General features: G+C 36.6%; 1 protein-coding gene across 1 annotated transcript in view; it reads right to left on the bottom strand.

Annotated features, from left to right (window-relative positions):
• EXOC6B (exocyst complex component 6B) overlaps positions 1-26,961 on the bottom strand; it is a 442,612-nt gene that overhangs the window by 214,983 nt on the left and 200,668 nt on the right. The window contains exons 9-13 of the mRNA XM_016202591.2: positions 9,193-9,276; positions 8,808-8,854; positions 7,359-7,479; positions 2,063-2,134; positions 1,302-1,399 (exon numbers count right to left, since the gene is read on the bottom strand). Coding sequence (XP_016058077.1) covers positions 1,302-1,399; positions 2,063-2,134; positions 7,359-7,479; positions 8,808-8,854; positions 9,193-9,276 — 422 coding nt within the window. The remainder of the gene's footprint in view (positions 1-1,301; positions 1,400-2,062; positions 2,135-7,358; positions 7,480-8,807; positions 8,855-9,192; positions 9,277-26,961) is intronic.

A 26,961-nucleotide genomic window follows, 5' to 3' on the forward strand; every position in this document is an offset into this window, starting at 1 on the left:
AGATGAGACAGAAAATTTAAGGCAACATATTGAACTCTTAAGGCAAGTAAGTTCACAATAAAAGAATGTGTGCTCTGGAAAAGGCAAAGGGGTTCCATTTGTGTTTAGTTTTTAAATAAGATATACTTGATTATGTTACTTAATCCTATACTAGACCTTCCATTCAACTTTCAAAATTGGCAGATGAGGAAATATAACTTCCATAATAAGTCCAAATTATGTTCATTTACTTCATCTATTGCTCTACATTAAGGATGGATTTTTTTTTCATTCATAGGTTCTGACCCCTTAACTAGACTGGGGGTTCCATAAAAGCAAACACCATACTATCAAAATGAAAACAGAAACTTATTGAATATATCAGATCAGGTGCTCTTAAGACCATGAATAGATCATGCTATTGATTTTCAAGGTTCCTCTAGAGATAATCCTCCATTAAATACAACTGTAACATTAGAAAAACCTGGTTCTTAGAAAGATAAATGTTTATATTAATATACAAATGAGTTTTACTATGTGATTATCAGAGATATGTTCATAAACTATAAAGAGTTGAGATTAAAGAGGCAATGTAAGATCTCAAAGCTGTAAGAATTTGAAAACAGGGGAAGCTGATCTGAGGAAGGGGTCTTGCCATAGCAGGAAGCGACCTTCAGTAAAGGAGGAAAGATTCAAAAGGACAAGCAGCTCAAGTGAATGGCATGGAGTGCGCCAGTCCAAGGAGACCTGCCAGTGGGAGGTATAACAAAATAATGTCCTTATTGTTGTGTGCATGTTACAACTATTTAAATAATACGCCTCAAATACTGGACTGTAATAGGCCTCTTCTCTGTGTGTGGAGAAGGCAAAAGATGAGGAGTCACAGGTGAGTCTCCAAAAAAGGTTCCAGAGAAACTAAATTATTCAAAAGGGCTCAAAAGCTGCTACCTCATGATAGAGCAGTAGATGAGACACGATCCTCAGAGAGAAAACAGAAAATTGCGTAAGAAGGCACAGGATGATACAAATAGTATGAACCAGGATAGCTGACATTTATTCAAGGGAACAAAAAAGCCACGATGGGATTTGGGGGCTCCCCACATGGTAGGCACTAACACACTGATTTGGGATAACTTGGGAACTTTACACGGGACATCGTTGCAACTTACTTTTACTACCATTCATAACTTGAATCACAGCTGGAAGATATAAGCCACTTGTTACTCATTACATCTGAAAAATCTTATGCATAAACACATTGTACACACATGCACATGTGTGCGCTCACACATGCACACATATGACTATAGATAACTTCTCACCTGAAAATACCTGCCCACTTCTTTAGCAGAGTTTCACTATATTGATCTCTGATTTCTAACAGCATGTCAAAGAGCTGATTTACAGGAAAACCATAAACCTAAAACAAAATAAGAAAATAGCTTCATTTTATAAGGTGATTTTTTTTTTTTTTTAATTATTAACATAAGAGAAATTAGGCATTGAAAGATATCTTTGTTCCTTTGGCTAACAATTTAAATGTAACCACCTAATACCTAGTATTTATCTCTCAAGAATTAAAGAAGTATATACCAAAATATTTAAGTCAATCAGAAAACAATTAAAAGATGAAAATTAAAATCAATATACACAAGTTATAACATCAGCTAAGTTCTCCCTACAACTCTGCCTGTGACTCTTAGCAACCAATCTCACCCACTTCTAATGTTATTTTATTAATATAATATATGGTTTGAATCAATAATCATTATTCAAGACAGTAGTTAAGAAACTCTAAAGTCACTCAGGACTGTATCTAAATTAAGAAAACTAAGGTAGTGGCTGGTTCAATTAAATAATTTGCTCTAAGGAAAAAAAGAGGGATGGGAACTATTTATGAGAACATAAAAGGTCAAGGTGGTGATCAGGAATTGCTAGAGAGACAAAACAACTTAGCTCTAGGAAAGGACGAAACACAGCTCAAAACGGAAAGGTACTTACTCAAGCTTCGGTAGGCAGTAAAAAGATTTAGAGCTGGTGCAGGACTAATCTTAACAAATATATGTAAACAGAGGTCACAAACCTGAAGTGTATCAGCAAAAAGCACAATGAGGTTCTTCAAATCTAACACGAGGTTTGGATCAGAGCAGTAAGACTAAAGGAAATAAAGGACAATTAGGAAAACACCTTAATTATTAAAAATAAAACAAAATTATGATTTAATTGTTTATCGCTTCACCTGGTGAAGGCTTTCAAGAGAGGGTCCAACACCAGATTTAAGGTAACACCAGACCTGGGCAGGGAAGAGCTGAGTAGAGACTCCAATGAGCCATGATCTACACTTAACACTTGGAAATTTAAAAACACACTTCTGAATAACTCTTCATTTACAGAATAAACCACATTGATACTGCAGATTCTTTTTAAATGAACAATGAATACTTCATATCAAAACCTGTGATATGTGGCTACAGCCATTTTCAAAATAAATTTCTTTATATGCAAATATTAGAAAACACAAAAGATTAGAAGTAAACAAACTAAGGAAGCGGGGCCAAAAAAGCCAGAAGAAACCATATGTGAGACAACAAAATTGATAAAATTACAAGCAGAAATGAATTACTTAGAGAACACATGAAAGTTTGATCAATGAAACCAAAAGCTCAAGTTTTAAAAAAAAATCAGTAAAACAGACAAATCTTAGGCAAGTCTCATTAAACAAAGAGAAAGCAAACCTAACCAAAATAAGGAATACAAAAGAGAAAATAACATAAATAACAGAGGGAAATAAAAATTACAAGTAAAGTTCACATACACTCTCTCATCAACAAATCTGAAAACTAAAGTGACACAGATGATAGCTTCTGTGGGTACGATACAAAGGTGTACATGTCACTATTTTAAAAATTCAGAGATTCAAATTCTCTTAATTATAGTTTGGTTACTTACTGTGTACTTGACATCTCAGTTTCTGAAGGTGTGTTAAATTCTCCCACAATGCTCTGCTTCATCAGTTTCTCTTCTTATTACTAACAGTTTTTGTTTTTATATATATTTATGCTTGTTTCTCTCCTGCGAATAAGCTATTGTCTTTTTGGTGGGCTAAAACTGATTTTAATACAAAATGTGCCTCTCCTCCCACATTTAATGGTCTTCAGCTTCAGTTCTATTTGCCTTGTAGGATATTGCCATTTCAGCCCCTCTTTCTTTGTAATCAATCTTTGTAGATAATCTTAATTATGTATGAGTATCTCTTAGTAACCAAACTATAAAACTTTCTAACTCTGATAGTTCCCATGACCACTGCCATATTTGCACCTATTCCAGCCATTTGAAGTTTTCTATTTATAATTATTTCTTTGTTTGTTTCTTTCCTTTCATGTTTTTCACTGGATTAATTCTTCTAAATTATCTTATAGTGGTTATTAATAAGTTATATACTTTCTACCCACTAGTCTACTTGAAGTAATCTGGAGTTTTCACTTAAACTTTTTAAACATTAAGCATCTTCTTTTGTATGGATTCTTAACAGCATTAAATTTTGCAAACAAATAATGAGTTATGTAAATCTATCCACGAGTTTTACTCTCTTTTTAACTTAATGTATTCAATCCTATCTCCTCTTATATTTTGGGTTTCTTTTTCATTTTACATTCCATACGGTAAAACACCAATAAGGTGGGATAAATAATATGTAAATTTTGAATCCTGATATGTTTGAAAATGCCCATTTTTTGCCCTCAAATTAAAATATAAAATTTCAGATGTGAAAAAATTGTAAGCTGTCATTTACCCTGCTTGACACAAGATGCATCTTTTCAACTTTAATAATATAGCCTTTCTTCACTGCAGGGAAATTCCCTTAGTTTATTTCTTTAATTATTAAAGTCTCCTCCTTTGTGACTGCCCTTTCTTTCTAAATCTCTATTAGATACAATCAAAGCTCTACATTAATTATCTATGTTTCTTAACTTTCCTTTTGTATTTTCCATCTCCATCTTGGGTAGGCCCAACAGGTTGTCAAAATCTAAGTTCAAATTGTCTGGGCTAGCAAGTGACCTCAAGGCAAAGGCAGCCTGTGTTTAGCCAATCTCTTTGGACTCTCACTTTCCCTTGAATTTGGTCTGGTAAGTCCTTAATATCCTTAGGGAAGACACAGAGAACATCTTATATGGTATATATACATAAAGCAGCTTTTCTAGTTATTTCCAGTCGAATGGCTGGTATGAATAATATAGCCTCCTATATTCCTAAAATGAGAAATGATCATTGCTTTGTAAATTTTTCTCCTAGACCTTGAATTATTTATATTGGCTAAAGAATAGCTATTCTATTTGTTTATTGTTGTCTCCTATTTGCTGTGATTGATTTTCCGCGAATATTTTATGATTCTCGGCTGTTTGTTCAGGTTTTGGAATAAAGGACCAGGTTGATCAGTATGGATAACTGGTACAGGTTTCATCCTCTGCAGTTTTAAGTCTCTTTCCCAAGACACTGAGTATAAGCAGCTCTTTGTGAGTGGGTGGGGCAGATGGATCACCTTGTTCAAAAAGCAGCACCAGAGAACTTCAATGATCGTGCTGCTGTCCCTTTATTTAGACGGCAAGGTTGGCCAAAGGAACTGGGTAAGCACCAGGCTGGCCAAGGGTTTTGGAAAGCAAACCTCTAAATAATTTCTTTTATGGTTTATCCTATGCCCATTCCTGCCCCACTGCATTTGTTTGACTCTGAATTTTAAGTGTTCCTATATTCCACTTGGAAGAACGTCTCCTACATTGACAATAACCATCCCCTACCATACATAATGTCATTTTTATTCTCGGGTTCAGTCATTATTCTGATTCCATCTATATTTTTAAGTTAAAAGAAATTTTTCAAAACTTCTAGCCTATAGATGCTACTTTGTAGAGTTTCTCTTTTTAGTTTGTTTTCCCCCATGTTACTTCCACGTGAACTTGGTTAGGGGACCTGGAAGACACATATGCTTAGTATCCCCTTTGACTCAAAAGAACTTAAAATATATGTGCGACGTGGAATGGGTTTGGGTGTGGGTGTGGGTGAGTATAATCACTATCACAGTACACACTCTTGACTATTAATAAGAAAAAATGAGCAATATTTTATATCTCCAAAAAATAAGTTTTTTGAGTCACATAGGATTACGCTGTCCCATAATTTTGAATCTTAAAAATACTTTTTCAGTATCATCAGATGATCTGTTTATCATATTAATAATCATATGAGCGATTATATTAGCATAGCTAATACTGAACCATTCCTGATATGAACTCTCCTTTGTGTTAGCATATTATCCTTTTAATATGTTGCTAAATTTGAGTTCTAAGTGAGACAGATTGCATAAGATCTTTATTGTTTTGAAATCAGCATGAGACTATTACACATATTAGTACCTGAACTAGAGCTTTTGAAATGTTTCCAATTCATGCAAAGACCAGTAATTCAATTGAAAAAGCAAAGAGTAGTTTTAAATAGTGACACAGAAAGTTAATTTTATATATATATATATATATATATATATATATATATAATTTTTGATAAACAAAAAACATAATCATTCAAATATAGAGTTTGTTTTGAGATTTGTTTTGATGTTTGGGTGGTTCTTATTCTGTTTTATTTGCTGAGTAATATGACACCATAAACAGGGTCATGAAATAGAATTAGCATCTGTGGCATCAACTACTTTGTCTCCTAATGGATAAAATGGTTTGGTGAGTAAATGTGGGCGATGCTAACGTTTCTTAATAGCTCTCTTGAGATACAATTCCCATATCACACAAGCTACCCATTAAAAGAGCATAATTCATTGGGTTTTAGTTTCTTGTATATTCTCAGATATGTGCAAACACAAATAAAGTCAATTTTAGGACATTTTCTTCACCTCAAAAAAAAAACAAAACCGTGCCCTTTAAGTCATCACATCCTTACTCCTCCTACCCACGCCCAGCCCCTAAGCATCGACTAATCTACTTTCCCCCTCTGAAGACAGATGCTGAGCTACTGGGGAGGTGGGGGGGGGGGCATTCTGTCACTTATTCTTCAATTCAAAAGAATATACAGTCGATCTACAAAGAGAAACTCCATTAAGATCACTTGTCTACATCCGTATATACTTCAATCAGCACGCTTGGAAAGTGTCCTGCCCTTAATGACACCCAATGCAATTGCATGGTGAAGAGAGCACACTGCCCTGGTGATGACTCCTATAGATTCGTGGCACAGATTTATCAAATATATCGGTCACATACAAAAAGTTAAGAACCACTGCTTTACATAAAAGAAATTGCTTGGAAGAAATCTAAGTTTTCTAAAAGAAAAACAGCTTTTCCCAGGAAAAAAAATAAAATTGGTAGAATCGCTTAAATGAACAGATATAAAACAAAATCAAGGATTTCCATAGAATGACAGAAATACTAGTTAATAAATATGATTGTGGGGAAAAACCTTCCTCAAAATATTACCTGAGCCCTGGCCAGGTGGCTCAGTTAGTTGGAGTGTCCTCCCATAAAGCACCATAGGACTTAGATGGGGAGTATGTAAAATATTTTACCAAAAGACATGAAAGCAAGTAAAAAAAAAATATGTATTCTTGGAGAAAAATACATGTATTCTTGGTGAAAAATACCAGAATTTGAAATATATCAATTATTTCCAATTAAATTTTCAGATTTACTGCATAATAAGACTATAGGGGGAAGAGGTGGAAGAAATGTGACAAAGTAATTCTCCAATTAATCTTGAAAAATAATAAGATAAATTGTCAGCATATTTTAAAAAGAGGATTTTAAAGAATACACATGTCCTATAAAACATTAAACCATACCTATCAGATGTAATATAATCAAAATAATGTACTGATTCAAGACATACAGAGAGAAGGAAGGGGAAAGGAAGCACCACAGAGCCTAAAACCAGACCTCAGTACACACAGAATCATATGGTAAAGGTGGCCTTCAAAATACGTTGGGAAAGAACAGATGTTATGGGCTGAATGTTGTGTCCCCCCACATTCACATGCTGAATTCAGCCCAACCCCCAGTGTGGCTATATTTAGAGATGGGGCTTTAGACAGATAATTAAGATCAAGTGAGGTAATAGGGTGGGGCCCTAATCTAATGGGATTGTGTCCTGACAAAAGGGTGAGGAGACACCAGGACACTCCCGAGGAAAGGCCATGTGAGGGCAGAAGAAGGCAGCCACTTGCAAACCAGGAGGAAAGTCCCACCAGACACCCGCCATGCTGGCACCCTGAGCTCAGATTTCAAGGGATACACATATGATTATTTAAAAACAGTAAAACGCTGGATAGCATATAGATTATAAGCTCAAAGTAAGAACTTCTCTGGGCTCTTACATACCGAGTGAGTGCGGAGTGCGGCAATGGTTTTGGAAAGTGCCATTTCCCATAGTTCGTCAATGTAGGCTCTATTTACTAGGCCCTGGGTCGTATGTAAAATATGATCTTCAACCACAAAAAAGCTAAGATTGAGGGGAAAAGAAAGCACAGCTGTCAGAAATTACAGTTTCCATAGTATCTCCAGGGTTTGACATACATTAAGAGCTGCCACTAGATTCTAAGTTAATAGTCATTTTTTTCTTAAAGAAAGCTGTTTGGTATCATAAATAAAATCTGATTTCTTGGACTTCGAATTATGCCCCTGATCTTGATATCCTCTTAACTACTTTTACAGAAATTGGAGTTACATTTCTGTTAAATGTTAACTGTGTTATCCAGCAACATAAAAGGGAAGAAAATGTTTATAGGTAAAAGAGGCCAATTTTACTGTATTAAAAACACTAGGCAATCAATATCTTTTAAAAAAACAACAGGTTTCAAAGAGACAATGAAAGCTAAAATATATATATTTTAAGAACCCAACACACAAAATATCAAAATAATTACCCTTATTCTTATATGGACTTTCTCAACAAAGTATTGAAGAGTTATCTTACAAAGGTTTTAAAAAAAAAAAAAGCGCACTTATTTTTTTACATTCTGCTGAGGCTTTTATATTTTTATGCATTTAAAATGTATCTTCAGCTCTCTTGTCTACATGTTCATACTAATTAAAACAATTCTTTAACTACAGAATATTTATATTTTAATCAAACCTATCAATTGCATTGAAACAATCTTAATCTAAAAAAAGAAATTTCATGAAACAATCCAATTTTTTTTCCTTTTCTTTTAACTGCAGAGCCATTATTTTGCAATTAGAAGAAGATGCCTATATTTGGGGTGTTTATCTGGGAACTGCAATTCCATACCAGTGCAGATACTCCAGATGAGGGTGGCAAACTCTATAACCCACGGGATGAACTGAACCCACTGTGAGTTTTTATAAATATTGCTTTATTGGAACACAGCCATGTTCACTCATTTGCGTACTGTCTGTAGTTGCTCTCGCATCGCAACAGAGATGAATAGTTGTGACAAAAAAACTTATGGCCTGCGAAGCCTAAAATACTTTACTATCTAGCCTTTTGAGAAAAAGTTTGCCAACTTTTGCCGATTATTTGGTTCCCTCTGGCCAAGAATGGGGAAATAAAACTTCAAATATAATAATGTTTTTCTCCCTTTATCCACAAAAAGTCCTTTGCAACAATATAACATTGAAACCAACAGGACATTTCTTTGAAATCATCAGAAAGCCAAAACTAAATCATGTCGACAATAAGAATTAAAAAAAGAATTTCCCAATGAAAACTTGATTCATTTTTCCAAGTTGCACAAATTTGTGTATTGAAAGTGTATAAATTTAAACATACACCCATCCCCTCCCTCCCACATACACGCATATACCTACCCTACGATTTGATTAAAATACTTCCTGTAGCCGTCTAAAGTTTCATGCTGCAAGGAAGCAAAGAAGAAAAGAAGTTATTGTTTATGTTTTGATACATTAAGACAGAGCTAATATCAGCTTTTTATTTTCATAAGACTCAGTTCCCAAGACTGTTGGGTAAATATAATAATAGTACCTACCTTGTAGGGTTACAGTGAGGGCAAGAGGAGACTTAGAACAATGCCTGACACATAGCAATCAATAGATGTTGTTGCTATTTTCTGACGTTCATCAAAAGTGGTCTCAGTCTAACAGTTAAAAAAATTTTAAGCACATAGGCAAAATAATTAAAAGATACCGGAACAGAAAAGTGAAAAGGTGAGAAAAGCGAAGGTGGTGATCCTACCATGTTAGATGGAGGCTGGAGCACCAAACGGGCCTGTTTTCGCCTCTGTTTTCGGTAGTAGTTCTCAAATGTTTCCCGGGCACCCTGTAAATAAATGAAAGGAAATGAGTTGACACAAATGGATCAATTACTCTAGTTTTCATGGGAAAAGAGAAGCTCCAGGGTCTAGAACTGAGGCATCCCACATTTCTCAAAATCCGCTATTTGAACAATGATAATAATCATAGAAAAAATAAAAATAACTATTATCACCCGGCCGGGCGTGGCTCAGCGGGTAAGCCTCGACCCAGGATCCAGGCGATCAGGGTTCGATTCCCGGTCAGGGCACATGCCCGGGTTGCGGGCTGCAACCGATCAATGACTCTCTCATCATTGATGTTTCTCTCTCTCTCCCTCTCCTTTCCTCTCTCTGAAATCAATAAAGATATATTTAAAAAAAACAAAACTATTATCATTTGCTGAACCTTACTTACAAATTCTGTAGGGATAGATACAAAAGATTCTTAAGAGGAAACTACCAGAACTCAACCTCTAAAACACCAAAGCCGGTTTCTGAGTCAATTATCACAGATTCACAAGAATAAAGACAAACCAAAGTTCTCATAGGTTATAACGAGTCGAGAAAATGTTTCTTAAAAAATCATACAGAACATTCCAGAAAAAAAAAAATGTCCAGAACAAAACTGAATCATGAGCAAAGGGCCAAAGATAGGCAGGAAAAAGGGCAGGAATCAAGGACAGTAAATCAGTCTTCCCAGATAGAATATATTCTAGCACAGAATTGACATGGAAGGAAGGAAGAGAGGGAGGGAAGGGGGAGGGAGGGGAGAGGAAGGAAACAAAGCCCTGGAAATTGTTAGTGCATAGTTTCCACTCTTCATTTAGGGTTTCGGGCTTAGCTGTAGGTGCTAAGGGAACAAGAGTCTCCTCCAGAGCTCTGTAACTGGGTTGAACTGAATAGTGTCCTCTCAAAATTCATGTCCTTCCTGGGACCTCCCAGTGTGACCATTATTTAGAAATAGGGCCACTGCTGACGTAATTAAATTAATATGCAGTCATGCTAGAGCAGGGTGGCCATTAATCCACTGTAACTGGTGTCCTCAAAAGACGGGAGAAAAGACACAGAGATAGAGACAAAGAGAACACCATGTGGTGACAGACAGAGATGGGCATGGTGCTTCCGCCAGCCAAGGAACACCAGGAACACCAAGGAGTGATGGCCACCACCAGAAGCTAGGAAGATGCAAGGAAGGATTCTGCCCAGGGCCTGAGAGGGAGGATGGCCTCCTGACACTTTGATTTTAGATTTCTAGCCTCCAAAACTATGACAGAACAAATTTCTATCATTTTAAGCCACCCAGTTTATGGTAGTTATAGCAGCCCAAGGAAACTAATGTAAGTTCAAAGCTTATAAAGCATGATGTTCCCCTTAATACTAAATTCTACTTTTAATCCAGGACTTCTCTAAATAAACAAGGAAAGGGGGAGACAGAGTTGACCACTGGTTAAGAGCACTAATTTTGGAACCAGAAGACTTCATTCAAGTCATGGCTCTGCCCCTTACTAGCTCTGCTACTCATATGACTAGCTGCATACCTTCCCTTTCACTAATCTAACTTCCACTATTTCACGACTTAACTTTCACAAACAGATGTCCTCACTTGTAGAGATGCCAACCACACAGAGCTATTAGAAAGATTTAGAAGAGTTACAAATCTTTTAGAACAGCGTCTGATAAATAATAACCACTATGCAAGTACTTGTTTAAAAATTAAATAAGATAAATGAATGAAGAAAGTGAAAGCCCTGCCCATGTGAGAAAGTATAAACTTCCTACAATGCCCAGTTCAGTTTCCATCAACTTCCAAAAAAGTCTGAATAATTTTACCCAACATGACTTCTCTGAACTGGGAATGTTGATTTAAGGCGCTAAATCATGAGAACTCAGTAGTGCAGCTTAGGGGTCACCAAAGTTTTCTGTAAAGGGCAGGATAGTAAATATGTTTAGGCTTGCTGAGCCACACACTCTTTGTTACAACCACTTACCTCTCCTGTTACAGGGCAAACACAGCCACAGACAACACATAAATCGGTGTGGCTGGGTTCCAAGAAAACCTTACTTGTGGAAACTGACATTAGAATTTCATATAATTTTCACCTGTCATGAAATGTCATTCTTCTTTTGATTCTTTACCAACCATTTAAAAATAGAACCCATTTTTAGTTCACAGGTCATACAGAAACAGGCAGCAGGCAGGATTTGGCCCATGGGTCACAATTTGTTGACCCCTGGTGTAACTTAAAAACACAGGGTTTAAAATGCCGAAGCGATTATAACTGTACACACCTGAGTTTTTCTGCCTATAAAATCAAATCAAACACTAAGACAGCTATTTCAAGGCTTCCTTGGTTCACAAGTTAATGAGGTAGCAAATGATTTGGTTTAAAAGTAAGAAGTGGAAACTGCCTGTTGGTTTGTTCAAACTATTCCCCACTTGTCACCATTTCACAGCGTAGTGGTATTATTAAATGTCAATTGCATTCTGCACACACTGAAGGGCTTTTCATTTTCAGGTTAACAGTCCTAAAGGCCCTTTATTATTCGGGGGTGACGTTACATATTCAACACACTTTGGAGCCAAGATACACTTAGCTGAGAATTTAGGGAAAGCCTTCTCTTTAATTACACCATAGTATACTAATTTCATTATTTGTTATAAATGACAGAAAATACAAAAGATGAAATTCTATACAAAACCAAATCATCAACCTCTACTTAATTCTCAGCTAGATACAGTTTTGCCTTTCAAATAATCATTCAATAGAATAAAAACATAAGAAAAGACCAACTTATCTAATTTACAAAAATTAGTTAGATTTTCCCTAGTGACTGATAAAAAACAAAAAAAGCACCTCTGATTATTCTATTTCCTCTGCCAATTTTGTCTGCTTGGTGCCCACAGGTGGAATTTGAGAAGAGCTGGCTGAGCCATCCGGCTGAGTAACTGATGAGGCGCCTGCCTAGTCACAAGGAGCCAGGAGGTGAACTGCAGAGGGTTCCGCTTCACCAGAGGTGGAACTGCTGGATCCTATGGTAGTTCTATTTTTAATTTTTTGAGGAAGCTCCATACTGTTCTCCGTAGTGGCTGCACCGATTTTCACTCCCACCAACAGTGCACAAGTATTATCTTTCCTCCACACCCTCGCCCATACTTGGATAGCAGCCACCTAACAGATGTGAGGTGGTATCTCATTGTGGCTTTGATTTGCATTTCCCTGATGATTAGTGATGTTGAGCACTTTTTCATGTACCTGTTGGCCATCTGTACCTTTTGGGTTTTTGTGTCTTTTAAATTTTGTGCCTCTGAATTGCTGTCTTGTGTTTTTAAGCTCAGTAAGGCAAGAAAACACATGTTTTAGATAAGCTTCATTCAGGCATGAGTTATAATGCTGTTAGCCATGAATTCAATATTAATGAATCAATAATATATATTGAATAATGTGTCTTTAAAGAGAAACACACATAAAACAAGGTTATGAATTGATTGGCTGGTGAAAATGCTGTGATCAGAAGCTCACAGAAACATAACCCTCTATTTCCCTGGGAGCAACGGGTCAGTATTCATTAACTCAGTGTTTATAGTGACTTTATAAAATGTAACTACCATGAATAACAAGAATTGACTATATCTGGGGGTGTTGATAATAATGACCTCCTCTGGATTAACATGTTTAGTTTGTGAGTTCCAAGTGTTAAGTGTTTGGGAGCAGGCATATTTGGCTCTACAGCTCAGGGGGAAGAGCTAAGCTAGTGACAATGGACTGCAGGATCATTAGCAGAGAGATGGTAACTGAAGCCTAGGAGAAAATGAAATAATCTAAGGAATATCTGTAGAATGAAAGTAAAAAAGAATCTAACACAAAAACTCCAAGTGACATCAACAATTTAAAAATGTCTGGCTCTTTCGTGTAACTTTAAATGCCAACTACTTAGAGAAGATTTTCCTACTACTCAATTTAAAATGGAAAGGCATGCCTAAGGCATAGCCCTCTTTTAGTTCTTTGCATATCTCTGTCTACATTGTTGTTTTCTTGTTTGTCCCATTTCATTTGGATGCAAACTCCATGAGAACAAGTTTCCTGCTTATCTTGTTTATTGTTGTGTTCCCAGCCCCTGGGACAATGCCTGGCACATAAATGGCATTCAATATATATTACTTTGAATAAATGATTAAAAGTGTGAATAAAGTATCAATCAATATTTTCTTTTAAGTCTTCATTTTCATATCTACACATTATCTGCTATTGCAATGATCATTTCTTTGTAATTATCCCTACTTATCCCATCCTGTTGTTTTTCTATCTCCATTTATTCTTTTAAAGAACCTTGTTCTTGTTCTTGTTTCATAGAGATTATGACTTCTTCATCCCAAACAATTTTCTAAATTTCCTTTTGGTTCACATAGAAAATTATTTTTAGAATCATGTTTCCTCTAAACTTTTTAGGATGATGTTCCTTTCGCTGTTTTATCTGTGTGATTTTTCAGATCTCAGAGTTTGTTCTGTACTGTTTCACTTTCCCAATCGCTCTCTTTTGAATGACAGGAGCACTTTCTGGAGCACAGGTTTGGTTTGTGGTTTGTCTTTGGCCCACTCACCATTCATCTGGCTGTAGAGCAAATGCCCTTATGGAGGTGGTAATTTATAGCAGGTTGATGTGCACAGGCCCAAAGCTGTAACAGAGACAATCCACAAGCTGATTCTAGTGCCTAGCAAGCAACTGGCCTACTAGGTTCACATGAAATATGGTTAAACACTCTCCTCCTGCACATTTCTCATGTTTAACTCTCTGAACTTCTTCAAGCGATTGAAAACCACACTAATACAGGGTATTGCTCTCTTTGCTCTTGTATAGCACTATTAAGTGTTCAGCACAGAATGAGCTGGGCTGCCACCAAAGTTCCTCTTTCCCCCTCGCCCCACAATCTGGAAGTCTTTAAAAGGAGAATCCCTGCAGTACAGGGGTGGACACCCAAAGTATTCATCAGTTCAAGGTCGTATTTTCAAGCCAGAAGATATACAGTGGAAAAGGGATAAACTGTCTTCTGACTTTTTAAGGTTTGCTCTGTTTAGGACAGCAAAATACACATCACTCAACTGCTGGACTTCTCAATCCATTCAATCAGCTCTAAAATTAGAGAAAATTTTTTTCAAATCCACACAATGCAATGTTAATTATCATCCTCATTTATCAATGCTGTTGTCAGTATGAGGCTTTGTTGCATCTGAAGTATCTTAATAAAAGTTAAGAAAAACTTAGAAGCTAAGCAAAACTTTAATATTTTCTATGTTAAATGTGATCATCCCATCTGAAATTTAACCTAAATACTAGAGTTTATATTATAAAGAAATCTCTACAACAATTTTTTTGCCATTCACTTACAGAATACTTACATAAGAAGAGCTAAACGATCATAGGATTGATCCTATTTTTACTTATTGCTAAAACAAGAGAAAGAAATATTCTCCAGGGGGTATTAACCTCTTTTTCAACTCAGTGGGCATTTTATCTTGTAAATTCGTATCTAATTTCAATATTATATATTTTATGATGAACTTGGAGAAGGGTGCTAATGGTCAAATGCCCCAAAAGCCATTGCCAGTTCTCTAAGTCTAATCATTAATCCTAGCACTAGATTTTATCAGGAAATAACCCACTTCTCAGGCTATGCCAGAAATTGTTTGGGGGTTTTTAAAAATCTTTTGCATTTAGCTGTGTTTCCTATATTGTCTATCTCTTTTTAAATTATTATTAATTACAAAATTAAAATATGTGACTTAGAAAAAGCAGACAATAAAGATCAGGCAAAGACAGAAAATAAAAGTCATTCATAATCCCCTCACCGGGAGACAACTACTATTTACTTTTTGGTATAGTCCCTTACAGGCGTTTTCCTATTCTAAATAGACAGATAACTTCACATACACATTAACACACACATAAATAGGACCATATTGTACATACTCTTTTCACTGACCTTTGCATGCAAAAATCTTTTCTCAAACATTAGTATGATCCACTTTGACTGCACAACACTATCCCAACTGCCTTTCTCCAAATACATGCTCTAAACTCTCATACAAATGCTGGAACGAACAAGGGTTTTGAATCAATGTTTAAAAATAAAAGCACAAGTGACAACTTTAATTTCTCATGTGTCTAGACACTTGTCTGGATATAAACATAGGAAACATACAGCATTGCTACTCAATGTGGGCAAATGAGTGAGGTTTTTTGTTATTTGTTTGTAAAAGTGGTAAAAATTATTGCTAACAAAGCTCAAAAGTCAAATTTTAGCTACTACAAATTACAAATGTGCACCAGTAATCAAATAAGTCAGGATCTTGCTATGCTTGCTCTTGAGGGAGGGTGGGGGAGGCCAGATGAAAGACCTTTCCATCATGGATTTGTCTTCATAAAAGGTAACAATGTGTACCACGCACACAGACACCCTAAACCTACCATATGATTCCTGAGCCCCATCTGCCACCAAACATTAGTAGTATCTATATGCTAGTCTTGTAGAAGGAAGAAAAACTGATGCTGGGACAATGCTATTTCATATGGACAATGTGTCTACACTATAGGAAAAGAGGGATAGACCTTCTAGCCTCTTTCTTAAATATTTACTGTGTAATTATTTAGCTAAACAGTTCTTCATCTAGTGAATCTCTCCTGGTAGAGATTGATATGGGGTCTACTGGAGACTGGGCCAAGTCCGCCTCATCAATCACAGTAACAGAAAAATTAACCCTTGGATTGAGAAGCAGCTAAACACAAATACACAAAGAACAAGGGTGGGAAATGGGAGAAGGGAAGCACAAACCATTGTTTTTTTGCCTTTGCCTACAGGAAGCAATATTTCCATTTGGTCTTGGGCAAAGCCTGTAATTTCACCACCCTGACTGCAGCTGGAGAACTCCCTTTTAACTGTCCCGGCTTCCAAGTGAAGACAGGTTTACTCAGAGTTTTTTGTTAAACCTGAAAGGGCCATTTTAATTTGCTTCCATGTGAAAAGGGGAGGACTTTTCATAGGGTCCCATAATGACATTCAGCGGGACATTACACTTCACCATATGGCTAATTTGCACAGCAGGTCCGAAGCAGGATTTTCTTTCATTAGAACTGCCCTAAAGATCAGACTTCAGAAACATGTGTAAAGAGCAAACCCAAGATGCCCCCTATTGCTTAGACCTAGAAACATTCCATTCCCAGATGTAAAAGCCCGTTCACAGAGTTCCCATGCAAGGCCATTCGAGAGCTGTGGTGGTGGCATGTGTCACAGTTCCACTTACCTACATTAGGGCTTTGAAAGGTGTCTAAAGTTCAAGAACCACAACACTGTAAAAACATCTCCAAAAAAAAATTATGTATGCCCGACTCTTGATATCATTCAATTAGCCTACAAAATAAATCTATATAAACATTTCACCTTTTTTGAAGACAGCAAAGGCAATCTGATGTTCTAACAGAGTCCTGTTTATTTTAAGATGGCCCTTACAGCTTATGTTTGTCCTGGCATTTCCTCTTTCTGCCATATCCCCAAGCCTGAGCCATAGAAAGAACATCCCCTCTGGGAATGACAGGCTGCAGGAATTTTTTAAAAAAAAAAAAAAGAAAGAAATCTGATGTCTAATGATTATGGAGTAGTTGAGTCTGTGCTTTTGAAGAAAGTAAACATTATGATTAACAATCCTGGGCTTTGTAATTTAGTTTCCCCATTCCAAGAGAGAGTGTTAATTTATTAAATATTTTAACAAAGAGTCTTTTATTATCAGATTCAGTTTGGCTGGCTCCTTTCATAGCATTACCAATTACAACCAATAAAGCTTTAATTGATGACTACTTTTTATAACCTCTGACCCAAGATGATAAACAGTTGTACCTTAGAAGCGAAAGGGTAAACCTCAAAGGGAACAGTGTCTTAATCATGCTTAGCAAACCAAACTCTGCTTAAAATTACAACCTAGATACCTGGTTAGAACAAACACCCAGACTTCCTCTATGATTAAGGTAATTGATCAGAGAAAAATTTGGATTTCACTTTTAAGATAAATGGCCCTTTTGTTAGGGAAACCCTAACTTGAGTAATCAGCAAATAACTGTGCACCTTAATGTGCCAATGATATTACAATATGATTATAATATGATTTAATCAGTTTGTGGATAATTCCCAAAAGAATTTTCTTCTTTTTGTCATGTTTTTCCAGATTTATTGAAAAGTAATTTATATATATCTCTGTATATGCTTAAGGGATATGACATGATGGTTTTATATACATATATTATGACATGATTACCACATAGGGTCAGTTAACATCCATCTTCACAAGGGAATTTTAATATGTGTCATAGCTTTCAATATAAAATAATTGAAATGCATGTTATTTTACTATTAAGGAAAAAGGCACTATGACTTAAATGATGACCCCCCCCCACCCAGTCCATCATTTTATAGGGTGGTCCCTTACAATACTAGGGACTCTCAAGAATATATGAGCAGCCCGGCCAGGCATGGCTCAGCAGTTGAGCATCTGCCTAGGATCTAGGAGATCTCGGTTCAATTCCAGGTCAGGGCACATGCCCTGGTTGCAGGCTTGAAACCCAGCAGGGGGTGTGCAAGAGGCAGCCGATCAATGACTCCCTCATCATTGATGTTTCTCTCCCTCTCTCTCCCTCTCTCTGAAATCAATAAAAAATATATATTAAAAATAAAAAATAAAGAATATGTGAGCAAAAACAGTACACCAGATCAACTGCCCAACAATGGGACACCAGAAATTCTTAGGGAACTGAGTATCTACACATGACAATCAAGGAGAATCATTCCTTTAACTAGAGTGAAATAATGAGGCTTTTGGCATTTTGTCCAAATTATTCCCAAAGTTGACAGTTTTCCAAAGTTATTATTCAACTGCCCAATTTTGTACTTGCCAGTGTTTAAGGGGAAGTCTCTCCCAACTCACACCTGTCCATCTTTTAAACTGTTAAAGAGCTTCACAATTTGAAAGTTTAAAACTTCCCAGGCAAATCTCTTCACTTGTTTCATGTTGCCAAAATGAATAGGACCTCGGAACAATTACCAAAGAACTAATAGGAAAATGTGGCATCTAAGCATGTAAATAAAAATAAAGCCGTCATGTCACAGTTGTTACACACAATCACTTCATGGAGATGAAGGCAATGATGTTATTAGTAGTCCCCACAATGAAAAGTGCTGGCTTCACAGAAGGTACAGTGGAAGAATTTATACAAAAAGAACCAGGCACATAGCTTTTAAAGGACTTTCCATGTATATAAAGGAAGCCAATGCCAGGAAAAGCACAAAATCTGAAGCTCACTCGAAGTAGTACTTTTATAAACTGAAAGAGCTATCCATGTTCTTTTTATGATACATAAATGTACGTAATGGCTGTTTTATTAAAGACACATGGCTGCTCCCTGCATTTCAAAATCAAATTTGCCAAACAGCCCCCCAAAACAGCTCTTTATACAGTTAAGTGAGGATTGGAGAAATTTTGTATAAATAAATCTATGCTTCCCCCCCCTACCCTGCCCTCAGTTAATAGATGTTTTACAAAAACAGACAAATTTAGGATCTAAGAATTAAAAATCTGTCATACTGATGTTCAAAAACTAGGCAGAATATTTAAATACAAAGTGGACAACAAACATTAGACCAACACTTGGTAAAAAAAAAAAAAAGTAAGAATACTAATATGAGTAAAGAGGAAAAAAGGAAACTAAAAGTTGAATAAAATACCAATTTTTAAAATTAAACTTTCTATCATGAGAGAATTGTGAGTTCACATGCAGTTATAAGTAATAATAGGGACAGCTGCCACGTGCCATAACCCAGTTTCTGCAATAGAAAACATTTTCTAGGCCCGGCCAGGCGTGGCTCAGAGGTTGAGCATCGGCCTAGGATCCCAGTGATCGGGGTTCAGTTCCCAGTTGGGGCACAGGCCCGGGTTGTGGGCTCAATCCCCCGTAGGGGGTGTGCAGGAGGCAGCTGATTAATGAGTCTCTCATCAATGATGTTTCTCTCTCTCTCTCCCTCTCCTTTCCTCTCTCTGAAATCAATAGAGATATAATAAAAATTTGAAGAAAGAAAAAAAAGGAAACATTTTCTAAAGGTACAGTACAGTATCACGACCAGGTTATCGACACTGATATAGTGAAGGTGCACATTCCCAAAACTGTAAGGATCCCTCAAGTTTCCTTTCTATAGCCATACCCACTTCCCTCATTTCCAACCCCTACTTCATCTTTGGCAAGCACTACTCTGTTCTCCATTACTATAATTTTGTCATTTTAAGAATGCTACAGAAATAGAATTTTATGGTATGTAACTTTTTGAGATTGGCTTATTTCACTGAGCATAAATCTCTGAAGATTCACAGAGGTTGTTGCATATATCAACAGTTCTCTCTTTTCTACCTCTGAGTAACAGTCCATGGTATAGTGTAAATGTACCAGTTTGTTTAATCATTCACCTACAGAACGGCATCAGGATTGTTTCTAGCTCGGGGCTATTATGAACAAGGCTGCTATCAACATTCATGTATAGAAAATACCTGAACTAAGTTTTCATTCCTCTGGGATAAATGTCCTGGAGTGCTATTGCTGAGTCATATGGCAGTTGCATGGTTAGTTTTATAAGAAACTCCCTGTTTCCCTGCAGCATTTTCCATCCCCACCAGTATCCTTCCTGGCCTTCGGTGTCATCACCATTCTGATAGGAGTGTAGTGATAACTCACTGTGGCTTTATTTGAATTTCTCTAATGACTAATGATGCTGAACAAAAGATGTTCCCGTGTGCTTATTTGCCATCTATGTATCTGCCTTGGTGAACGGTTTCTTCCTGTCTTTCGCCTATATCCTAAGTGGACTGTTTGATTTTTTAGTTCTGAAAAGCCTTTATATATTCTAGAAACTACTCTAGTTTGGATATGCATTTTGCAGATGTTTTCTTCCACTCTGTAGCTTCTCTTTTCATCCTATTAACAGGGTTTTTTACAGAGCAAAATTATTTAGTTTTGATAAGTTAAAATTTTTCTCTTTTATGGTGAATGCTTTTGAAATAAAGTCTAAGAACTCTGTCTATCCCTAGATTCTGAGGATTTCTCCTATATTTTCCTAAAGGTTTTATAGTTTTGCATCTAACATTTCAGTCATGATCCATTTTGAGTTCATTTTAGTCTATGAACATCCGTCCAACTGTATCAGGTCCATTTGTTGAATTGCTTCTGCAGTTATGTCAAATATTTTTGTGAATCCGCTTCTGGGTTCCCTACTCTGCTGCAACTACCCATCCGCACTGTCCCGGCTACTGTCGCTACACAGTAAGTCCTGAAATTGGGGCACAGTGGTTTCTCCACTTCTCCTTTTCCAAATTGGCTTTAGTTATTCTCATTTCCTTACCTCGCCATATGAATTTTAGAATAATCTTGTCCATAGCTACAAAAATTTGCTGGGGTTTTGATAGGAATTTCATTAAATTTGTCTATCAACTTGGGAAAAACTGGTATCTTTACTGTGCTGAGCCTTCTAACATGGGTGTTTCTCTCTCCCCCACCTTCCCTCCTTTCTTCCCTCTCTCTCTTTAAATAAATAAATAAATAAATAAATAAATAAATAAATAAATAAATAATAAAATCAATGGAAAAAATATCCTCAAGCAAGGATTAACAACAACAAGAAAAGAGGATGTCACAGAAACTTGATTCATCATTAGCCTCAAACTAGAAAACACCCAAATGTTCATCAATATTCATAAAATGAAAAACTGTCCCACAATATAAAAGATCAAACTACCAATACAACACATGCAACAACATGGATCTCTGAAACATTACGTGGAGGGAAAGAAGTTAGACACAAAAGAAGACATACTATCTGATTACAAGTATGTGATGTTCAAGAGCAGGCAAAACTAATCTGTGGTGACAGAAATCAGGAAAGTTTACATTGGTGCAGGGGAAGAAGGCTAATAATAACTAGAAAGGGGCAAGACAGAACTTCTGTGGGATCTGGGAATGTTTTATACCCGGATCTGGGTGGTACTTATACAAGTGTACACATATGTTAAAACCCAGGTAGCTATATATTTAAGATTTGCACATTTTAATGGTTGCAAATTATACTTTAAAAAAACATACTAGAGAAAAGTGGCAGACAGGTGCACAAAGATTTTTAAATTTCTACAAATTAAAATAAAAAATTAAATTAAAAAGCAAAGAACTAAGAAAATATCATAATCAATATTGACTTTACAAATTCAATGAAATTCACAATGTACATTTTTCTTTGCCTCCCAAATTAGCAAAAGAAAAAAGACAACACCCAGTATTGCTGAAAATATGGTAAAACTGCATGCTAAATTCTTTTGCTAAGGAATGCAAATAGTTAAGACTATTCTGAAAGGTTAGGTATCAGGAAGCTTAATATGTGTATGCCCTTAAATTCACTTTAATAATTTTACCTAAAATGATAATCAGATCAGTGACCCAAAAAAAATGTTTAAAATGTGTACCTGCCCCTCCCCTACTGATTTGCTCAAGCCAGGCCTAGAGTGAAGAGCAGTGAGGGAGCACAGGGTAATTTCTAATTAAAAATAAACCCTTAGGATGAACTGTAGAGAATTATTCCAGCAAGGCTGACATTTTACATAGTTTGTACAACCCTGACAGGCCCAAAGAGACCTTATTTGACGACACTAACACATTATTGAGTTCCTCATAAGGCAACACTCCCAATCTAAGGAGCACACTATTAAAAATTTGTCCATCTTCTCTCTCTATCCCAGTCATTTTTCTAAGCCAAAACCAATGTGGTTTATGTGGCTATCTTTTTCCAGGTTCTTATATCTGATTTCCAGGTCTTTGCCAATACTGCAAGGTAAGGCATAATATCAGTTAAAACCCTGGTTTACCCCTAACTTTGCGATCTTAAGCAATTTATTTCATCTCTCTATGTCTCAATTGTCACACATGCAAACTAAGGATATTAATATGTATACTTGTCAGGGTTGCTATGAGGATTAACAAAGACAATGTAAGCAAGCCATATAATATGATGCCTAGCCTGCGAATTATATATAATGCCTAGCATCCAAATCATACGATGCCTAGTATGTAGTAAGTACTCAGTAAATGGCAGCCATCATCATCATCACCATGATTAATTCCAACACTGGATTAAGTAAACCTATACCATGGAAACATAAACAATCATGGTGGGTCTATATTTGACATGAACAGATATTTGTAATATGATATATGTTAAGGGGGAAAATAAAATTATAAAGAAAGCATATAGTATAATAAAATTTTTATAAAAAGTATATCATATGAGTCCAGAGAACAATCTGTAAGGAAGCAGAGCAAAATTGGGGTGGAATTGCGAGCAATTTGGTTTCTTCAAATTTATTTTTTAAACAATGAACAATGACATTTAGGAAAAAATAAAGCTATTTCCTTAGTTCCCTTTTATCAAAGGCATCACTAACTGATGTCACTCGTCCACTGACTGATCTCACCAGGTCAGGGCACAAAAAGCCTACCGCAGACAATGGTGGAATGATTAGTACAGAAACTGCCAGATGCCAAGATAAAGAACACAAGAAGAGGGAAAAAAAGTGCTTTCTCCAAAGTTGGTAGGTGAAAATAAAAGTGTACTACATCTAGAGTTAGACAGGACTAGAGTTAGTGCTGGCCCCTGGAAAGGAGCTCACTGTCCTAGTAGCAATAACAGCCATAAAACCAATACTTTGTTGACTCTGTCATGTACCGTTTCTGACCACGGACAAGGTGGCTGGCTATCTGATGACTCCTCCCTGGAAACACCAAGTATGCCACTCTAAAATAACTGTATGAGATTTCAGACAACAGAAGAAACTCTGCACAGTAGAAACTTTTTTTAGATATATTTCTATTGATTTCAAATTGAGGAAGGGAGAGGAAGAGAGAGAGATAGAAACATCAGTGATGAGAGGGGCTCATTGATCAGCTGCCTCCTGCACACCCCCTGCTGGGGACCGAGCCCGCAACCCGGGCCTGTGCCCTGACCGGGAATCGAGCCTCAATCTCCTGGATCATAGGCCGATGCTGAATTGCTGAGCCACACCAGCCAAGCCACAGGAGAAACTTTTAACGAAAGGTTTTTTGAAATTGTCAAATATATGAAAGTCTCCCTTAACAGAGTAATAAAGCTATGCATGGAAAAAGGGGAAATTTGTGCTCTTTTCTGAATGAGAGGGCGGAAATGAATCCTGGTCTTGGAACAAACTGCACAGTAACGAGGCATTATGAAGGCTATTTGACACCTCCAGGAAGGATGACTTACCCTAAGACTAATCCAGAATGAGTTTGGCTCTGCCTAAATTAGGGCTGGCAGTGATCCTTATAAAACAACAGAATTAGCACCTGCCCCTCCCCTCCTGATTTGCCCAAGCCAGGCCTAGAGTGAAGAGCAGTGAGGGAGCACAGGGTAATTTCTAATTAAAAATAAGCCCTTAGGATGAACTGTAGAGAATTATCCCAGCAAGGCTGACATTTTACATAGTTTGTACAACCCTGACAGGCCCAAAGAGACCTTATTTGACGACACTAACACATTATTGAGTTCCTCATAAGGCAACACTCCCAATCTAAGGAGCACACTATTAAAAATTTGTCCATCTTCTCTCTCTATCCCAGTCATTTTTCTAAGCCAAAACCAATGTGGTTTATGTGGCTATCTTTCTCCAGGTTCTTATATCTGATTTCCAGGTCTTTGCCAAAACTACAAGGTAAGGCATGACTGTTATTTTCGACATAGTTTTTTCCAGAAACTACCAGGAGCATTGCTTTCTTAATTAAAAATTTATACACAATTCTTTCTCCTCAAACTTGCAAACAGTGCTGATGGATTTATTTTGTAGTAGTATCTTCAGAAAGTATCATTATGGAAAAAGTCTTTTTACTTACTGTACAGCATTTGCCCCTGAAACAGAAACACTGATATGGGAAAATAAAAAGAGGCTTCCAGTACAACTCATAAAACCAGGCTTGGCTTTCTCCTAGTTTTGCCAGTCACTAGTTCTGGGATCCACTGGGCAGATGAATTAATCTCACTGAGCCTCAATTCCCTCAACCACCAAGTCAACGTAAGATGCTCATTGCAAAACCTGCTTTATGTCAGACTGGTGTTGTGAGGCTCAAATGAAATAAAGTATGTGTGAAAGTGCAGTGGAAAAACACGAAGCTCCTAAACTTACTAAAAAAAACTCAGCAGTTTGGGATGTTGACTATAGAATACTTCAGGGTTGTAGCTAATACTGTCAAATAAAGGAAAGAGACAAAATCTATCCTTCCTTCTAATGAAAATCAGTTTGATACCCTTCTATTTTCATGTATTCAAAAATTGTTTGAGGCCCTGGCCAGGTGGCTCAGTTGGTTAGAGCATGGTCCCAATACACAAAGGTCTCGGGTTCAATTCCCAGTGAGGGCACACGCCTAGGTTGTGGGTTTGATCCCTGGTCAGGGTATGTACAGGAGACAAATGATAGATGTTTCTCTCACATCGATGTTTCTCTCTCTCTCCTTCCTCCCTTGTCTCTCTCTCTAAAAAAAAAAATCAACAAAAACATATCCTAGGGTCACGATTTAAATAAATACATAAATAAATAAATAAATAAATAAATAAATAAATAAATACAGTTAACCCTTGAATAACATTGGGGTTAAGGGCACCAACCCCCCCTCCCCATGCAGTTGAAAATCCACACATAACATCTGACTCCCCCAACATTTGAACTAACAGCCCTCTATTGACCAGAAGCCTCGCCAACAATACAGTTGAATAACACCTATTCTGTGTTATATGTATCATATGCTGTATTTTTATAATAAAGTAAGCTATAGAAAATATTATTAAGAAAATCATAAGGTAGAGAAAGCACATTTACAATACCATACATTTTTATGGAAAAATATCAGTATTAGTGGACTTGCACAATGCAAACCTATGTTGCCCAAGGGTCAACTGTATGTAATTCATAAAAATAAACTTTACCTAAGAGTCTTGATGAGGTGGAGTTGGATTTAAGATTTGATTAAAGTAGAAGAGGTGAGCTTACATGATACCTTAAAAAATATTACAAAGAATTAATATATACTGAGCAACCATTACACCTACAATGTGCTTTATAAAAACAATCTTATTATCTCAGTCTTCTCAACGACTCTTTAAAGTACATTTTGCTATTCCCTTAAGAAAATTGGAAGCCAAAGTTACAGAGTTCACTGGTATCAAGACAAATTTGTCTGATGCCAGCTCATGTCGTTTCTACTGTACCAGCCTTTCCTATGCAGTTCTTCTGTCTAGTTCCATAGACTCTGCTTCCAGCAACCTGACATGCATAGTTTTTTTTCCTCCAATAATGGATGAAGTTTACTTCTGAAACTCTCGACTCCCTTAAATCAAACTTTTAAGACTAAATCACACTAAACTTCACAGGAGGCAGGCAGGCCTCTATGGTTTCAGCAAACTTCCGTGAAAATTGTTTTAACGAAGGAATGTGTTTCACACTGATTACAGATGAGAAGCTTAAAATGAAAAGGGAAAAGCTGCTAATCATATAATTTACATCTCTGTCCCTGTTTAAGAACAAGGACCTTCTCAATGTCATTCATGTTCACAAAGGTGCTGAAACTTACAACAAGGGACTGTTTTTTTTTATTCCAAGCAAGGAGCTCTGATGCACCTCTTCAAAGCCTAGAGTGCTAACTGGTTTGAAATCCGCCCATAGAAAATAAATCTGCAAAAAAAATATTTATTGAATGGATAAAGGATAGTTGTTTTAAAGAATTGGTTACTTTGTGTGTGTTTTTGGTGTAGTTGTTTTTCCTTTAAAGAATGTATGACGAGCCCGGCCGGGCGTGGCTCAGCGGTTGAGCATTGACCTAGGATCCAGGAGATCGGGGTTCGATTCCCGTTCAGGGCACATGCCCGGGTTGCGGGCTCGATCAATGCCTCTCTCATCATTGATGTTTCTCTCGCTCCTTCTCCATTCCTCTCTCTTAAGTCAATAAAGATATATTTTTAAAAAGATGAAGAAGAAGAATATATGATGACTAAAATCCACTTCGGGTGCCCTGGATGTGTACATACTTGCGGCTGTAAGCATCAAAAGAGATCTCCAAAACAGAAAAGGAAAAACTTTCTGTGGCCTGACGTGTCCATCAATGACCTTAAAAAGAACTACTGATTTTCAAGTTGAACAGAAAAGAAGACATACGTAAAGTAGACCACCCATGTTTTATGGCAATTACCAAGGAAGAGGTAATAGTGTTGGAAATTCCCGGCAGACTTTCACAAATGCTAATGCCATTTGTTTGATAATGTGACATTCAAGTAGAAACAATTTAGAGCATTTTATTAACACTTGCAAAGAACTGATTTTATAATACTGGTAAGTATATAGTAGTATACATTTTTATTTTTTTCTCTTTTATACCCCATTCCTAATCCCGTTCCCCTTATCAACAAAGGCACCTACTCTAGTATATATAAAATATTATTCAAATGAACCTTGTATATTTATTTATATAAAATGTATCTTTGAAAAAAGTATGTATAGTGTTATTTTAGTTTGCTTAATTTATATAAATGATATTGAGCTATCAATTGTATTGTTTACTTTGATCCCCCAGCACCATACTTC

Source organism: Miniopterus natalensis, chromosome 13 (assembly GCF_054644295.1).
Source record: "Miniopterus natalensis isolate mMinNat1 chromosome 13, mMinNat1.hap1, whole genome shotgun sequence".
NCBI classification, from domain to species: Eukaryota; Metazoa; Chordata; class Mammalia; order Chiroptera; family Miniopteridae; genus Miniopterus; species Miniopterus natalensis.